Genomic DNA, 18,755 nt, shown 5'->3' on the forward strand with positions numbered 1-18,755 from the left:
AATACGCTTTTCGTTATCCATCAAACCTAGAAGGTTGTAAGTTTATCTTTCTTTTGCAACAAAAAAATAGGGATGTAAATCGACTTACATTCATCTTGCATGGAAGCCCTCAATTATTAGATTATTAGGGCAGGGCTGTTATTATAACGAGATAAATTTGGTGTCTAAATTATGAAACATGGCTGACCCACTTAAGTAAGGTAAATCGCAGAATCGGGTTTACAGACGTAAATAAAAGAATGAATGCATTCATCTTCCGTAAAATTATATTATGTAACATTTAGTTCTATATGGAGAAACCATGTTTGACACACATATGTATTTACCATGTGTGACTGTATAATAGATATACGCAAGTGACTGTAATAACATAGTTATATTTTACGTTTGAAATTATATACAAGAACTGCAACCATCTATTCTATATTTATTCTACGTATCAAAACGACAAAATAAAACTTGAAGTTACGTCAAATACCAAGTCGGTGAAATATTTTAGCTATTCAATTAGTGCTACTTAAATTGATACGCAAAAATTTTTATCGATCATTTATTCTAAATTTTTCATGGAAAAGTTTTTTTGAAACAGTACGTGCATATAGATATCCCATAAAGTAAAATAGCTTAATTGTTATTTATTTTGATTTTCAAACTAAAGCATTTAACAGAATGCTTCCCTTCTTATCGTTTATGCGACTTTGTGTGTATGTGTGCACGTGTATCACACGTATGTAATCAAAAGATACGGAGAGATATTTATTTTAATGTACTATATATACCTATCTATATATATTACTAATCTAATATATAAACAAAAATAAATTAATTTTGTAGGGGTAAAATTTATATACCCATTCTTAAATTATATGCCTAAGTTATATGCTTTTAAAACCTGCAAAGTGAATCTTAATAGGGAAATACAGAGTATTGTTATTACAGTAAATATTATCTCTTACGATGAATTAACTGCTATATACCCGTGAGAAATCAAACAAATCAATAAAGTTAAGTTTTCGAGAATTTCGTTTAAAAATATTAATACATTTACTTCACGTCTACTATAGAAGATTTATATTATGCAAAAATAACAAAATATTGCAATTATATATAATATATTACATTAAATGTGATTGATATCAAGTTCTTGTATTGAATCAATAAATTGAATTTACTATTTTATATAGAGAGAGAAGATATTGCTGTAGATTTTATTTGTTATAAATTAAAATAAATAAATTTAGAACGTAAATTTAGAAAATACGTTTTAATGTTATTTATGACAAATATATTTTAATATTAGATACTTAATGGATAAAGTCAATTTTTTAAAACATGCTTATTTTTTGGTTTTGATTAAATATTGATTCGAGTTTTGAAATATTATTAATAGTGTTAAATAATAATATATAATATATTTTTTAGATAGTCTTCCTTATATCGTCGAAATATGTAATGTGATAATAAATTCCAAAAAAACTTAATATTTTAAATTAAATTAACGATAATGAAGCTGCCTGGTTATAATTATGATATCATTAGTAACTCAATCGTTATTGAATTTTTGTATTATATCTTTGCAATGAGATCTAATATCTTTTTCATTTACCTCCGGAGGAAAATGAGATATAAAGCACAAGCATAATTTAAAAAAATGTAATGTTCAGAGATATAACGTTAACGAAGTTTCGCCTGGTTGTGAAAAATTAAGCTCCAGCAAATCTCATTTGCCAGAACTACAGTGACTGAACTTTTTTCATTGAAATCATGTGGAAATAAACATTTTTTGCGTAACATGAACATTTTTATTTTATTATTTTTAATATAAATACTTGATTATGTTGATTATTGCTTAAAAAATATATATATGACATTTTAAAAGCTAAATATATATTTATTATATTTAATACTTAATAATATAAAATTATAAAAATTAAAAGTTAAGTAACATAAAAACGATAGCACTGCTACAATATAATAATACTAATATAAAATTTTGGAACACATGTGTAACCTTTTAACTGCTACGATTTCATATAACTATTTAACGATTTCAACTATTTACGATTTTAAATTTTTTAGACGGATTTCAACATATATATGTATTTAACTGAACGAGAATTCAAACTGGATGTGAAATTTAAACAATGCATTTTTGTTGACTGTATCATTGAAACACGTATAACAATTACGTGTGAAATTTTTTTCTTTATATCAATAGTAGATAAGCATATTTATTGTCAATGCATTAATTATTAATATCACGCGGCGAAGTAGTAGCGACTGATTTCATCAAAATCTAATTATCATAATATATTTTGTTTAGCTTAAGGAAATAGAGCAAAAGCTAGACGAGACGTGATAAGAAGCAAGTTATAATGGATGCATTGTCGTGTATTTCGGTAATATAGTGATATAACATATAGGTGCTTATTGATGTATATATATGTACATATATGTGTATACATGTATATATATATACACATATATATATGTATGTATATATGTACATATATCTTGTAAATACAGGAGAAATACATGTAAAAATTTTGCTGACAATTTCTCTGTAAAAATGAGAGATGTTCTTACTCGTTGAGTTTACTCTATCTGCGATCTCGGTGAATGCGTCGAATGCAATGGGGAAAGGAAAACCAAATAGGCATGCAGCCGGCGCATAGAATTCGAAGAATTTTTCGGCTGGAATGGTAGACTACGTTTGTATAGAGAAGTACGATAATTTACATATATTACACAGGAACGGCTTGCAGGAATTGATAAATAAAGGAGATATAAGCGCATTAGATTACACGGAATGACGTTTAAAAAATCATAGATGAATAGTCAATTTTTACTAACGTCCGGACCGCGTATGTGCAATACGTTTTGTGCGGCTTACGCAAACCTTTCGGTATAATAATAAGAGTGAGCTCGCCTCGTGCAACGAATATCAAAATAGCACACGGTACTTTGGTTGAATATCAAGCGTCCCTTAAAGCTGGGGTAACGAATAGGATTTCTGTTACTTCTACTCCTATATTCCGTTTTGGACGCGTACGTATGCTCAGGATAACGATCCGAATCCGCCCACGAATTTCTACTATCCTCTGATCGCGAAAAATGAAATTAAAGGGTACTAATTACACTTATATAGTGCCTTGAAATAACGTTCGAAAAAGAAAAATGATTCCGCGCTGTATCGTCGCCACGCATAACAATAAGTCTGTTCCTTTTGCTCACACTCTTTACGCATATATTATATTTTTTGTTTTCCGCTTCTCTCCCCCTTTTCTCACGACGAGCACGTACTTCTTTTATCTGAAATGCGAAAAATACAGTTACAAAGAATAATTCTAATAACAGCACTACAATAATACTGGTTTTATAAAAATTGTATGAAACTTTTAAATACGCACACATACACAGAATGTATTCTTTAAAAATTTTTTAAATAAGATCATACATGTTTTAATATTGTTATATACCAATTTTTAACTTTACGAATTATTTCCACAAATAGATTGTTTCCTACATACCTACATATAATATCTTATAAATTTTCTTTTTTTGTTTTTTTTTTGCGTGATTTAACGGACCATGTTTTTTCCATGAATTTCATACTTTGACAGTGATATTTAATTTTTATGATACATTGCTGTATGATGTGCCATAGTACGTGCATGGATCGACATTAATTTCTTTTCAATACGCCAGAAAATTTGTGATATTTATTGATGCGCATGGCAAGAGTTAATCTCATAGAATGTATTTTTTTTTTAATATAATGTCGATGGTATTTTTACAGAGAATGGAAATATAACAAATATAGAATGGAAATATAACAAATATAAAATTATATTTGAAGAGCATTTTTCTTTGTGAATGATGTTATCTTGTAATGCATCTACTGCAAAAAAGAAAAAATAAAGTAAAAGCAGAATTTCATTGTGTTATAATAGGGATTATCATAAATGAATACTTATAAACAGAAACAATAATTCAATGTAATTAGAAATTAAATGTAATTATATAATTATATTAGAGCATACAAATATTATTACACAGGCATACACATTTTGAGTATCTAGGACATATTCCTTACTTTACATATTTATTCATAGCTCATTTATTCTATAGAATAAATTAGCTAATTAAGCAGTACTGGAAATGATATAAAAGTTATTTCCAAACTAAGTTCCGTATCGCAGTCTTGTGAGAGTATTCTGATAGTTATGTTACTCATAAATTAAAAATTTATAGAGCGGCGAAATGTTTCGCCTAAAAGAAATATGAAGAGCTCATCACATCAGCATTTTTTGCTTCGAATGCACTTTGCTTCACGGAGAGTATATCTTACTCGATGTAGTTGCGGTACCGTTAAGTTTATGGTCTCGTTTATGCAAGGGATGGATTTGTTCTAGGATTGATAGATCGCACCCCGTGTCGAACTTTGCTTGGGAAAGCCGATTTTACGACTTTCACTTAGCTGAAGTTAAAACGACCGTTTGGTGCACGCTATAATGATGGCATAATGCTTCAACGGATTTGTATGTTAATCGGAGTATAATGGCTTTCATAGATCTCTCCATACGGCTTATATCGCTTCCATTCGTACAGCTTTGCAAACGATCTATAAACCACAATAATTTCTTTTTACTTAATATGCAATGAAATTGATAAAAAAATATTTCTTATAAAAGTCTTTATATTTATATATAATGAAGGTACATAGAAAATTAAAGTCATTATTATCTGGAAATTTGAAATTATTAAGCGTTTAGATATGATGTTATGGATAAAATATTTTATGAAAACAATTTTTAGTAAAATTGAACCTGTCAATTGCAAACTTTGTTTGTATAAAACGTATACTTTTGATTGACATATTAACTAAATTAAAATCACGTTTCTAATGCATGCATTATTAAGGTTCTACATATAAGGAAGAATTGTAGATGGCTGTCTGTAAACGAACAATGTGTAATAATACGTCTTCGAACGTATTGTACTCATAGTACGCGTGCTGCGCGCAATTGTCAAACTAATAGCACGTGGCAATACAGCATTGCGAGTGCATAGTTTGACAAGATTATGAAAGCCATAATTCAGTTCTCCAGTGTAAGGAGCATACAAACTGTTCGTTGCTTCAATTATTGACGTTGAACGGTAGTTACAGATCTGACTGTTGATCCATTAGTCGCCAACCTAAATACGACCTGTTTGTTTGAACATTAATTCTCATTAGATCGAACCTCACCTGCCCTTCGGACGTGAAAATTAGGCCATCCGGGATGCCGCATGTAAATTAGTTGTAGATATGTTATCAGACTCGCGTGATGTACACATGTTCTCTTTGAAAACTCTTTGAAAACTAGATAGGATAGCGTAGCTTTTGATCTTGAGTATACTACTTAATTTTGTGTCACGATATATACGATGATGTTTCTTAAACTATATACTTTTTATTTAGTTGAGAAAATTATTCTGACATATTTTCTTTTTATTTTAATAAAAAAGTAGGTAGTAAATAAAGTAAAGTCATCTAAACTGCAATGACAAACATTTTCTTCATATATTTATAAAATAGTTTATATTTTTTTAAGAATAATATTACACATTATAGTTGCTGTAAGTTGAAGCAACTTTATGAATGAACTTTATTAATTTTAGTTTAACGTACTTGATAGTATAAGCAACTTTAAAACAGCAGCATTGCTAACATTTAATGTAACATAGAGGCTTGCGATTTTATTTTATTCTGTTTATTTAACGAATTTATATTATTATGCGGTTTCCCGTTATTTCTACCGTATTAAATGTGGCGCGTACATGAAAACTGAAATATCTAAAGTTCTGACTACAAATTATCTATGCTAAATTTATTATTGTTACACTATCGAACTCCCTACAATAATTTAAAATTTATTGAGGTTCCCGTGACCGATGGCTTTCCGATAACATTTGACATTTGCATGCTCAGTTGTTTTAATAAACTGTAATTGGAAACCTGCAATAATCTCGTGCTGTCCTGATGGCGTGATATACTTTTTACCGAAACATTTACCCGTGATTAGGTAAAAGATGAGCTACACTTTAAAAGCATGACGATGCTGAATGGCGCGTTTGATTAATCGATTTTGTGAGGATAAAATTTAGGTTATTTGCAAAAGATATATCTTCGTATTAATACGCTCAATCTCTCTGTACGTTCACGGCCGCGATTAATCGATCATCTGTTTCATACGAATAATTTAATTGTCGAAAATTAATCCAACCGCGTATTTTTTATCCTTTGCTTCGATTTTTAATACATACAATATTTTGTGCCATACGTTAAAAGCGTATTTAAAATCATATTTAAGCTTTAGTTTTTTATTAGCATCTGATATTTAAAGATATTTTTGATATGTCGATTGAGGAGTACGATAATTATGTAGAGATAAAATCTGCGTTTAACGAGAATAGACATACCTATAACATTCTGAGTGAAATATTAACTGGAATTCTCTTTCCGTGCGGATTAATACTGAATGGTGTTGCCACTTGGTTACGTTAAATATTTGAGGTGTATAATTTGTACGCTGAAACAATTTGTTTGTTTTTAACGTGATCCCGCGAGTTTCATCAGGTTTTCATTCCGTGTAAAAATAATCGGGACAACTCATGATGTCGTCGCATAAGGATCAGTAATGTAAGCCATCGCCCATCGGTACGTGCGATAATTCTAACTAGCACGCGCACCGATTATTTCATATTTTTCATCGCCCACTCGTAATAATCCACGGGCCTTAATTCCCTCTTATTAATTATTTCGAGTGTTATGCATCGGCAATGTGCGCGTTACACATTGGTAGCGGCGGTCAACGCGCTGGGTGGGTAATCGTCGCGCACCAAGTGTCGATGATGAAAAGCGGAAGCAGACAGTAATTGAATCACAATGAGAGATTCAATTTATTAGGGTTATCAATTATTGATTGGCCTTTGAATTATGTTCGTCGCGCGAGGTCCCGCAAAAAGCCCGCCGTAAATCGTGAGCGCGACACCGCCGCATTTAAACGAACCCCCGGGAATGTTCCGCGTTCGCCGCGTTCGTTTGGAAATTCTTGATAAAATAAATGTGACGGAGATAAAGTAGGAATGAAAAAAATGCACTTTAACCTCCCGTGATATGGAATGCATGAAGGCGGAATATAGCGAAACACGTTATGTTTGCATGAGAACAAAAACGAAAGCAGCGGTATCTCTGAAACGCACGTTAACGCGACCAAATATGACGTGGGCAGCATGACATAACTAGCGAGTATTTTATTTATCTCGCGAAACATGCTTTTATGTTGTGGAAGGTAGTTTTAATAATGTATTTTGATTTTATTTTATTTGGGAACTTCTTTTTATACCTCAAATTTTGATTTAAAAATGTAACAATGAACAATCACATTACATTTTTGTGCATGTTTTAATTAATATGTAAAATAGTACAGTTGTATTTTTATAGAATTGTATACATATATGTATTCACAACGGAAAGCAAGTAAGAAATTTAATTACTAGTATTCTTGAAAATGCCACGTCACTATCTTATTTTTTAAGATACGCAAAATTATTTATAATGTTGATGTGAATCACATTACGATCGATACTCCCGAATTCGTCTTTTAATATATCTATAATTAAATGGTATCTGTGCCAAATATGTCACTAGTACGATGGATGAACTCGGTAAAAACGTGTTAATTCACTACTTAGGATTTTAGCTGTAAAACACTACCATTTACGCGAATTAGCGGTGCCAGTTACTACTTGAGCTTGGCAAGGTTTCTAGAACGCGTTGTTTGTCACTAATATCTGATCGTGAGAAACGACAGAATTCAGGCGAATGGTCAGAAGTTATATACATGATAAATTTTTTGCGCATAGCACAGTTTCGCGAGGGTAAGTATGTAAGTAAATGTACCAATACCCTGGACACTTTTATCATTTTAGTCTTTAAATAATTATAACGCGAATTAAAATCAAAGATAAAAATATTTTTCTTGTATTTTGAAACTTTCACACGTTAATTCGCATTTATACTTATTTAAAGATTAAAATGATAAAGGTGTCCAGACATAAGTACGTGTTTACTGACTGTCCAGGCATTAGTACATTTACCTTAATCCTTAATCTCGCGAAATTGCGTATAAAGAATCCAACGAGTATCGCGTTGAAAGTTCCACGTGAGATTCACTCTACCACAAGATTAAATGTTCTCTTTATTGTAGACAATGGAAATGAAATCATTGTACATCGGAAGTTTCTTCTCTGATTTTTAACAATTATGACTTGTAAAGAGAGCTTTTCTTTCAGCTATCCGGGCGGAATACCGCTTGCGGGCTTAACTGTTCCCTTTTTTTTTACTGTCACGGGATATACTCGTTCAAATTCGTGATTACAATGCACGGCCGTAATGGTACCATTGTATTGTGAGCTTGTGAGTCGCCCTTGAGTTATTTACATCCGCGTTTGCAGTCTTCATTTGGTCTAACAACCTTGGGCGGAGTATATGATAAATCGAGGCCACACGGTGGAACGGAATAACGCAGAGAGGCCCAGTGTGACAGAATGATATATCACGAACGGTAATGCGCTCGCGGTAATTACGAACGACGTCCGATTAAACTTATAATCGTACGTAATTAAAACTGTTAATTGCTTCAATAAGTATCCGTCCAGTTCCGGAGCGAGAGAGATTATTCCTTTTCCTCATTTCCGTCGTCTTTCTTTCCGTCTTGGTGTAAACACCAAGATAGCGAGAGCTCGCATCCATCTCTCCTTTATGTCTTCTTTGAAAGTGAGACGAGGATGCACAGACGCGATCGATGCGGTGCCGCGTCGTTAATCTTCAAATCAATTCGAAATTCTCTCTCTTGCACGCGTATGGTCAGGTATCAATGCGCGGCGTATATATTTTCTTGCTATAGCTATTGATATTGAATAGTTTCCTCCGGCATTGACATCGAGATTACATAAACCCGTGTTCTAAACCGCTCAACCAGGAATGATCGGCATGCACGATCTAGATACAGCATGTGGCATCGAAAAGTTTTGATCCTAAACTAGAAACACGCGCGAGAATCTTTAGACCACAATATTATTGTTTTGTACGTAAATAATGAATTTTACGAAGAATTCCACTTTAAAACTTTCATAGAACAAATAGATTTTTGGAACAGATTTTGCTTTATTTACTGTCGTCTTAGCTTTAATAATGGTTGCATAAGTCGGGTATACTTTTTAAAAGTTTCCTAAAGTTTCTGCAAATATAACTTTCCACGTGTCTAACAGAGCTTGAAACGATTGATTGGTGTTACTAGACTGGAAAAATAAATACTTTGTGCACAGTAATGAGTATTTAAAGACGGAAAGCAGATTTATACTTGGAAAAATAAGTTAAAATCTTTGTGATTATTGTAACTTTTTGTCTTAAATCTTTGACTTACAAAATGAATAAAAATAACTAATACATATTTGCGTATTTACAAGATGTATTCTTGAATTTTTGAACTATGGTGTATTAGTAAAAATTGGCGAGTGAAACTTAAATAAAATAATTATTTAATTTTTTAGTTTTTATTTAAAAAGTGTTAATTTTTTGGACTTTTATAATAAAGTCTCGATTTATTAACTAAAATTTAGACGGAAAAGCAATTTGGAATAAATTATATGTGCACTAATATACAAGAGAAATCGTTTAAAAGCACGAGTATTATTATTAATTTCAGAGACTGTTACTGTATATTATAACAAAAGATTATTATTAAATGCAATTTTGGTCGGCCATGATATACGTATAAACCAAACTACAATTCGAGTTACTTTACTGGTAAATACTGATGGGTTGCTTAGTCCGAATAATGACTATTATTTTCGTTCATATGGTTGACACTACGATACCGTATGAGTCACAGAATTAAACTGAAAATCGTTTGTTTTATTAGATACTTAATGCGTATTTGATTGCGCATGTATTCTGTTGTGCATCAGAGATAGGTGACACGATGAAAGACAGAAGAATTATTCAGGTGAAATTGTTAATTAAAATTTTTCTTGATTTTTTATACTGTCAGTTTTGCGTGATATTGTAAGCTTATAATAACTATTTTATTAATAAAACTTTGTTCTCTCAAACTATTTAATGTGAGAAGTTGTTTCAATTTAACATAAAAAATAGGTGAGCCCATAGGAGTTGTGTTCATAAAAATGTATCAGTCAGAGTTAATTCGAGAAAAACAAAAGATTTTTAATAAATATTCTTTGCAGTAGTTCTGAAAGTTTTAACGCGGAAGATAATGAATTGGCCGTGCATATTTTACTTTCTTTAAGTTCCGTAATTGTTTGGGTGTGTTTTACAAATTATTGATTCAATTTTCTAGCGAAGAAACTTTATTTTTTCAATTAATAAACACATTTTTTCGTACTAAAGAAAATTGGTAGTTATTTAGTGTCTAATATTGAAATTAAATTTTATCCTATTTATTGTCTATTTAATTTTTTTTTCAACTGACAATGAGACAATTATAAGAAGGAGCAGTAGAATGCTCCTTCTTATAAATAAAGATAATCTGCATAAATAAAGATAATTTCTCCAAAGATTCAATTAAGACATTTTAGAAAGCAAGAAGTTCTCAGAGTTATTAAATGCGGGTTACAGTCCTTCGTGTTTTCGTATTAAAGTTTAGGGTGAAAATTTTTAAATAAGTATCGACTGAAAAGTTCTAAAGAATGCATGCCATCAGAGTTTGTCTTCTATAGAAGGCAGCTCCCCAATACTTTGCGTCATGCTGGGATAACTTTGAACGTATGTGCATCCGCTAACCTAATTTGTGGCATTACTTTGATAGAGGGATCATTCGCCGGAAAATACGAGCCGGGAATAAATATTGGACGCGTTATAAGGATCTATGGCTTGTATTTGCGACGGGAATGATTTCGACGTTAGATATTCGTTTATGGAAATTTTGATGTATGGGTCTACTAACCTCACACAAGGTATCATATTAACATTTTATGGTACTACAGGAGGTATAGGTAGGTAGGCAGGTGTACCAAGGGAAAAGAAACGTTATTTTTGTATAAGAAGCATGTAAAATCAAGCCAACACAGGAAACGTACTGTGAATAAGAAAGAGAGTAATATAACTTCTCCACGGAATAGAAAACGGAACGTGAAATAAGGTACTATTTGCGAAAAATGTGTTGAAAGCCTAGCTACCACGAAGATGTTAACATTATTAAAAGCTACTTAATTTAATTTACGAGTGTTGCGCGCAACTTTGAAGACACTAGCTTTAACAAAGCGAACTATGGTCTTTTAAAATTCAGTTGCTGTAGTTTAGTCCGCCCTATAGAATATTACGGAATAATGTGTAAGTTGATTTAAAGTTGAATAAATTTCTTAATTCCGTGCATTCAGGCTTTTATTAGTTCTTCTCCGATTCTTTCATGACCTCAAAGCAATCTAGACAATATCCCAAATCTGAGATAATTATGCATTACTGTTGAAAGGATCGTACTGTACACTGTACTTGCTTGCGGTACAGCAGAGAATAGAAAGTGAATAAAGGACGCTAGGTCAGACCGTGACCTAAGAGTGTTCAGTAGTAAAACCGTGTTCGGAGTCTGACCGCATTTACTTGCTAAGTAAATTAACTCGTTTCAATAATTATACTCACGAATAATCATTTAATTAATTAATTAATATTATTTTATTGATCAGCATTATTTTTCACCTTGTTACAATGCTATTTTTTTATTTATAAAATTTCTGTGCATTTATAACAAAAGGATTTAATTTGATGAGATATATTATTTTGTTCAATTATTACTTATGTTGTTATAATTACTTATATTACCCATAATATTAGTTACGGTATAAATATATTTCATCACGTTACATTAAAAAACTATAGCATAAAGTTGCATTCTCGATACATATCTCTATGTAGATGACTACGAACTTTACCGTGCAAGAGCTTAAAGCGAATCCTAGATAAGAGGATTGAGAATTATCGAGTAGGATACGTGCCATTCATTTCAGTATATTGCATGATTCTATGCCTGCATAGGCATGGGTATTATAGTTGATGTATATTACTTCAGTTAAAACGACAGGAAAACGCATTCATGCCTTTGCTTATGAGAAAATATCATTTATATTATAAAAATGCATAACATATTTTCTTGGAAGGATAAAGAAGTTACTGTAATAGGATCGGAACGAACGCATAAATATATATGTTTGGATGCTCAAGTTCGAACATTAACATTAAGATAAGCAGAATAATACGAATAATACATATAGATTTTATCTATCTAAATAACAATGACTAAGGGGATCGATCGCGCAGTTGTGAGGAATATTAATGGCATTTGTAATTCATTAGCTTGCATCCTCATCATTAAACATTACATTAGCATGAATTAATTTAGCAAGTATTTAATTAATTAAAATACAAAACAAAAGTACGTTATATAAGAAATAAAGCTTATAAATGTACAATTTATTTATTGTGCCTCTCTCTCTCTCTCTCTTGAAAAAATTTAAATATATTATTTATTTTTATCATAAATAGTTTACGTAAATCTTTCTGAAAACACATTAATTGATTAGTAAAATGATTATTTTTTAATGTAATTATTGAATATAATTACGGCTTTACATGTGACGCAGTTGACTTACTTCGTAAGCGCGGTCTGGCTCAACAAGGTTTTACTACTGCACGCTCTGAGTCGCGGTCTGACCTAGAGCGCTTTATTCGCTCTGTGTTATCTGTATTGTACTATAACGAGATTATTCGAATGAGGATGCTTAATTATCTCAGGCCTTCTGAATTGTTGTCTATATCATAAAAAATTAATAAAACCGGACATGAAAAGAACTATATTTGAAGTATCGAACGAAAAATATGAAATAATTTAAAAACTATTCTTTCACGAATTTTTTTGTATTATTCTTTAAGAGCGGATTAATGATCAATGATTAATTACACATGCGCACGTTTTAACATCAAATTTACTTTTCTCATAGAGAACATAAATTTTGTAAGTAATAACTAAACTTTGGCAAATATCTCCATTTCGTAAATTGCAAAGATCTCGTAAATAGGACAAGGACGTTTTAAGTAAGTGTCCATATATACTTGAGCGCAATTAGTAACGGAATCTTCCAGAAAATCGCGTATCATCAGGATAGATTAGGGTTCGTCCTGAGGAACAGAATTAGTTTATATAATATTAATCGCGCAATATATTCATAATTACCAACACACGGTGTTCCGATGCAAATACGAATTACATTATTGATGAACGATCTGCCCGATTGAGCAGAGGATATAACTAAAATTTCATAAATTCTCTTAGAAATTAATAGAGTGCCACTGATGCCTATCTGCAAATTTGCTTTGTAGATTTATGTATGTTTAACGCAATTCATTTAAATGCTATAACTATTGATGCTACGTGCTTTCAGTAAATGCTGCGATTTCTATTCGATATGTTGCATGTGCGAATATGGCTTATCGAATCTTTTCTATTATTCATGTCGCGAACTGCAGTTAATAAATAGTCATAAAAATTTTCATGTAAAATTTCTCATCTGCAAAGCATTTTATATAGATGATATTAGATATTTTAATTGTACTTTACATGCCTGTTTTATTAAAAAATCAAAAATTTTATTTCTGCTTTGCTATATGAATTGCTATTACTATTTGCTGTGAACAAATAGTAATAACTTAAATAATTCTTTAATTGAAGTTCAATATGATTATGGTGTATAATGTTTTAAGACTTAGATTTATCGATGGTATCGACAATCATGCGTATTAGGAATGCGGAAGATCTCGTGATATCACGGTTTTTTTTTAAATCCACATATTGAGGTCAGCCTTGGAATGTAGGTTAGCATGTCATGTTTTTCCTGGGGAACGTGAACGTGACCATGCAAGAATTATTGTCAAATCTGTTTATAAAATTCCAGTGAACTCTGGGCTCAGTGTCTCTCTCAATAAGGCGGATAAAAGATATTACAATATCAGCTAGTATATTATTTACTAAGGAATATTTTCATGCTACTACTTTTAAAGTAATTTGGAAAAATTACGTATGATCGAAGATGATAACTTTTCGAATAATGCAAAAACTTAGAGTGTGTCAAAAAAGCAATCATCTTGAAGGCAGAGTGCGTGTGTATGAGGAATTAGCATCGTTGCTAAATGGTAACAGGATACATTTAAGGTTGCACTGCTGGCGTTAAGCGATGAATTATTCAGGATGCATGATGTATAATGGCGAATGCCTGTTTAGCTTGCAGCTAGGTACACGACTTGCATTATTTCGATTTAAAAAACGATGACTCGAATAGCTTTATTATATTATCCAATCAGAATAATGTATAAAATATGATAAGCACAGAGATTATTCTTAAGTGAGTTCAATCTGCTTATAGTGAAAATATTTTAAAGTATTTTATTTTTAGTATTTTAAAAGATACTTTAGATATTCAATAATTGAATTTAATGTTACATAATGATACATTTGGAAATAACTGGCAAATATAATTTTATCATATTATACTATAATATAATATCAGTATAACGAAAGTCAGGATTTAATTCAGCGCAGTATATTAATTTTTTATGTACAAAAGAGTTTTTTATAATTGCGAATTGTATACCTATAATATATCCATACGATAAATTTTCATATTATTTAAATTATCGAATTTTCCATAGGCACAAACCGTATATTTAATAAATTTAAATATCACATTGTGCGCGTAAATAGAAATTTTTTGATCGTGCGTAGTTTATTTATCAATATATATAGATTGAACGTTTTTTTTTACAAGCATATAGCTATTCAATGATCGTAGAAGTTTAACAAGAGGCACGCTGATTTGTATCGAGTGCGCAGAGTAAAAGCGCTTTGCTGCGTATTAATTACGTTGGAAAGAAAGATTGTTCGATTTGACTAAAATTCATATTGCCTGATATTAATTAAAACGAGAATACTATACATTTTGTCAATGCTACTGTGTAAGAGTTTTCAATATTTCTTTCTTTGTGTTTTTAAATTCCAAAATGGTTGTTATGATAACATTTTCTACTTTTACTGTATCACTTTTAACGACAGTTCTTTTTTGGTCAATTTGGAATCGATTTTGTTCTTAGTGAAAAATTTGTATTTTGTACACGTGCGTGAAACTTATTGTTAGTAACAAAAAAGATTGATACAAGTTGGAAATATGTCATTATAAATAATGACTTTCTTTAATATTTGCTACGTAAAAAAAAAACAATTCTAAATTGACCAATGAATCTGTCGTTAAAAAGTAATACGAAGTGGGATACCCTGCTTGTTTATTGCTCTATACATCACTACACACTCGCACATTTCTCCCTTCCGTATATTTGTAAAATATTTATTAGTACAATTCATACTGGTTTCGGGAAATATCATTCAATCGGGGAGACGAGGAAGAGAAGACACTCAACTTTTATATATATTATTCACAACGATTACGGATCCTGAATTTAAACTAAATTTTATATTAAGTTGATTTTTTCCTATATAAATTATTCGTATTCCGTTATTTAGTACAGTTACTGCAGTTGAAAATTTTAAGCTCTAGATATTTTAAGTCTTAATATAAGCGTTTTGCTTAAATAAATTTACTTTATGTATCAAGATGCTCAATGACGCTTGTCAGTAATGTCAGTCGAGGTAGAGGGGGGGGGAAACGAATTGCGCACTGTGACATGAAAGCTTACGTGTAATTAATAGCTTTAAGAGAGCATCCGTCTAACGCTCGAACGACACGAGAATTGGGGATAATATGTACGGGAATGAGACGTAGCGTCAGGAGAGCCACCTACTCGTGGAGGAATCGATCGGCCGTTTTTCATTCACGCGCCTTCGGCGTATGGGACATATACTAGTACCAGATATTCGGTCTCCAATCATGCACATCGGACTTTCCTTTCCTATTTGGACCGACGCGACGCCTCGAGCTTTCGATACTTTTCCTGACCCATTTCAGCTGGCTTCTCCGAATAATAAAAGAATTGGTATCTAGATGAGTTAGAAGAAGTTGAGAAAGAGTCAATCATTTCTAATTTTTGAAAGAAGTAGCGAACGGACGCATCGCGATGAAGGGTGTGAATGAAAATGAGAACGAGAAACAGAGGAAATGGACATTCAGACGTGAAAAAGAGACACACGAATAGGATTGCGCGTGAGAGAATAGCGGGGGAGTTTTGAGCGAGGAAAGTAGAATAAACGGCAATCGGCAAATTCGGTGATTGTTCGTGGCAAGGGTGGAGAGACAGTATAAGAGAGGAAGAGGACGAAAAGCGAGAGTAGAAGATTACGGGAGAAGGAGCGGCACCTCATGAAGAGGAGAAGGAAGGGGGAGACTGCGGCTGAGTTTGAGGAAGAAAATTAGGGGCGAGGATGAGGGAGGAGAGTTGGAACCGTAGGCGGTGGGCGAATATTGCGGTCCAGAGGGATGAAGGAGAGCCGCGTTGCCGCTGAGGGGTTGGTGATGCTGGCGGATGAGACACACACCGGGGTATGGAAGGGTATACGTGTGGGAGGGATGACTAGGTGGCGGGGGGTGAGGGTGGCTGTCGAGGATAGTGGGTCGGTCGGCTGGTTTGCGTGGAGGGACTGCGCGGCAGTCGAGGCTGCGAGGTTCAGTGTTGGGGAGCGCGGCATCGCGATGCGTCGGTTTTCCGTCGCTGCCGCACTCGCACACGGCTTTCTCCGTCGTTCGAACTTTTTCCTAATTCGCGAGGAAACTGTTGGATAGCCGATATTTCACTTTCGTTTCGCGCCCCTTGATTTTCGTTTACCGTCTATCTCGCAACCTTGCGCTCTGTCTCTCTGTCTCTCGTCCTTCACTCGTGTCTCTCTCCCGTTTCGACAGTCACCCCCGCGTGCTCTTACGCGCGATTCCGTTCGTGTATCTCTCTCTCTTTCGCGTCCATACGTCGCCGTGGATCGCGGTTTATTTCTTCTGTGCTCGTTTTCGTTCTCGTTTCGCCGATCTGGAGCGTGCATCGCGACGTGACGCGTCGTGACGCGTCAGCGACGACAGCGTGCGTCAACTCTCGCGAGTGTTAGTGCGCGACGTTCGCGACGCGGCAGCGAATAAAAGCGGATCATGGCACCGGACAGGGCCATGCGTCTGCAAGATCCGTGAGTACGGGCGCGCTAACGGCGGCTCGCAGCGGCGATGGATCATCATCCGTACGCGGGTGGTTGGATACCTCAAGGTCACGGCGGCGGAGGCAGCGGCGCGGCGACGGTGCCGCGATGCTGGGAGAGGCCGTGCAGATCAACCGATCCCTCGCCGATGCGTCCGTTCGAGCACGGCATGCGCTCGACCGAGGCGATGAGATCGATGGAGTCGATGAGATCGATCGACTCCATCATACGTCAGCCGCCGTCTGATCCGATGCGTGCCTCCGTCGAACATCATCAATCCGTGCGACCGATGGAGGGTATGAGCCGGTCGATGGAGCAAATTCGCACGGAGCAACCGCGATCGGTTGTCGAACATCCCGTTGCTCCGTCCTCGATGTCACCGGGCAGTATGGGGAGCGGTGGCATGGATCGTGGCCGCGTGATGCGCGCCATTGAGCACCCCTGCCGGTTGAAAGATCACGCCAATCACATTCACGATCATCATTTCGGGAGGCCTCACGAGCACGGCTGTCGATCGACCGAGCACGTATCGCGGCTGTTGGATCATCGACAGCAGCACGAAGCGCAGCATCCGGGCAGACCGCCGGTCGATCATCCAGCCATACGAACGCCTATGAACTATCCTTCCTGCAGATCCCTCGATCACGCCCCCGGGCGGCCCATGCCGATGGATTGCGTGATTTTTGGCCCGCATACCCATCCACCGCCCAGACTGCCCGCGGAAAGCCCGTTTCGCATCAACTGTCCCGTGCACAGCCCCTTCCGGTTCAGGTTTCCAAACGGCGCCGGCAACGAGTATCACTCGCATTCACAGGTAAAGCGCACTCGCGTATCCGCAACATGTCGAACTATTGTCCAAGTGAGATGCTGAGATGAGGGTGATATACCATTGTTCGTTTCTTCTCGCTAGGAGGATTCCGCGATTTATTCCGCATATTTATAAACGGAACGTTAGACATAGATTATTAATTATCCGCAGGATCTCCACGTGCAGTTTCATAATGAATAAGAACGATAGGTCTAATAACAATGTTTGAAGAACAGGAATCTATTCAAAAAGTTACTTTCTATACAATTTTCTAACCGCTGCCTGATAACTGTTGCGTAAATATTAATATATAGTTTAAATTAATATACTTGAATATTTACTGAATTTTGTACACTAATTGTTTACATATGATTTATTGTACATGAGATGATAATTTTAATCGTTATAATGACCATTTTGAAATTTGAAAATAAAAACAGAGAAATAGTGAAAATTTATTCTGCAACAGAATACAGAATGACAGTATTTTCATTTTAATGATATGGGACGATATAAATTTTTGTCAAATTGAATATATTTTCTTTCATAACTCATTAATATACAACTAGGTTTGATTAGATTTAAATTAAAAAATCTATATGTTCTGTAACATACGGATAATAATCAATAAATAATTTAGAAGTTTTACGTATTTTTCAAATTGTATTTTGAGTGAAAATTTAAAGAGTTAGTTTGAATCGCTGAAA

General features: G+C 34.0%; 1 protein-coding gene across 11 annotated transcripts in view; it reads left to right on the plus strand.

Annotated features, from left to right (window-relative positions):
* LOC112455451 (peripheral plasma membrane protein CASK) overlaps positions 1 to 18,755 on the plus strand; it is a 182,175-nt gene that overhangs the window by 54,366 nt on the left and 109,054 nt on the right. Inside the window, exon 1 of one of the 11 annotated variants that reach the window (XM_025017445.1) lies at positions 16,709 to 18,054. The exons of the other annotated variants lie outside the window; for them this stretch is intronic. Coding sequence (XP_024873213.1) covers positions 17,269 to 18,054 — 786 coding nt within the window. The 5' untranslated portion in view covers positions 16,709 to 17,268. Of the gene's footprint in view, positions 1 to 16,708; positions 18,055 to 18,755 lie in introns of those variants that run through there. 11 annotated transcript variants of the gene reach the window in all.

The sequence above is a fragment of the Temnothorax curvispinosus genome, unplaced genomic scaffold, assembly GCF_003070985.1.
Source record: "Temnothorax curvispinosus isolate PA1 unplaced genomic scaffold, ASM307098v1 QBEX01000525.1, whole genome shotgun sequence".
NCBI lineage: Eukaryota > Metazoa > Arthropoda > Insecta > Hymenoptera > Formicidae > Temnothorax > Temnothorax curvispinosus.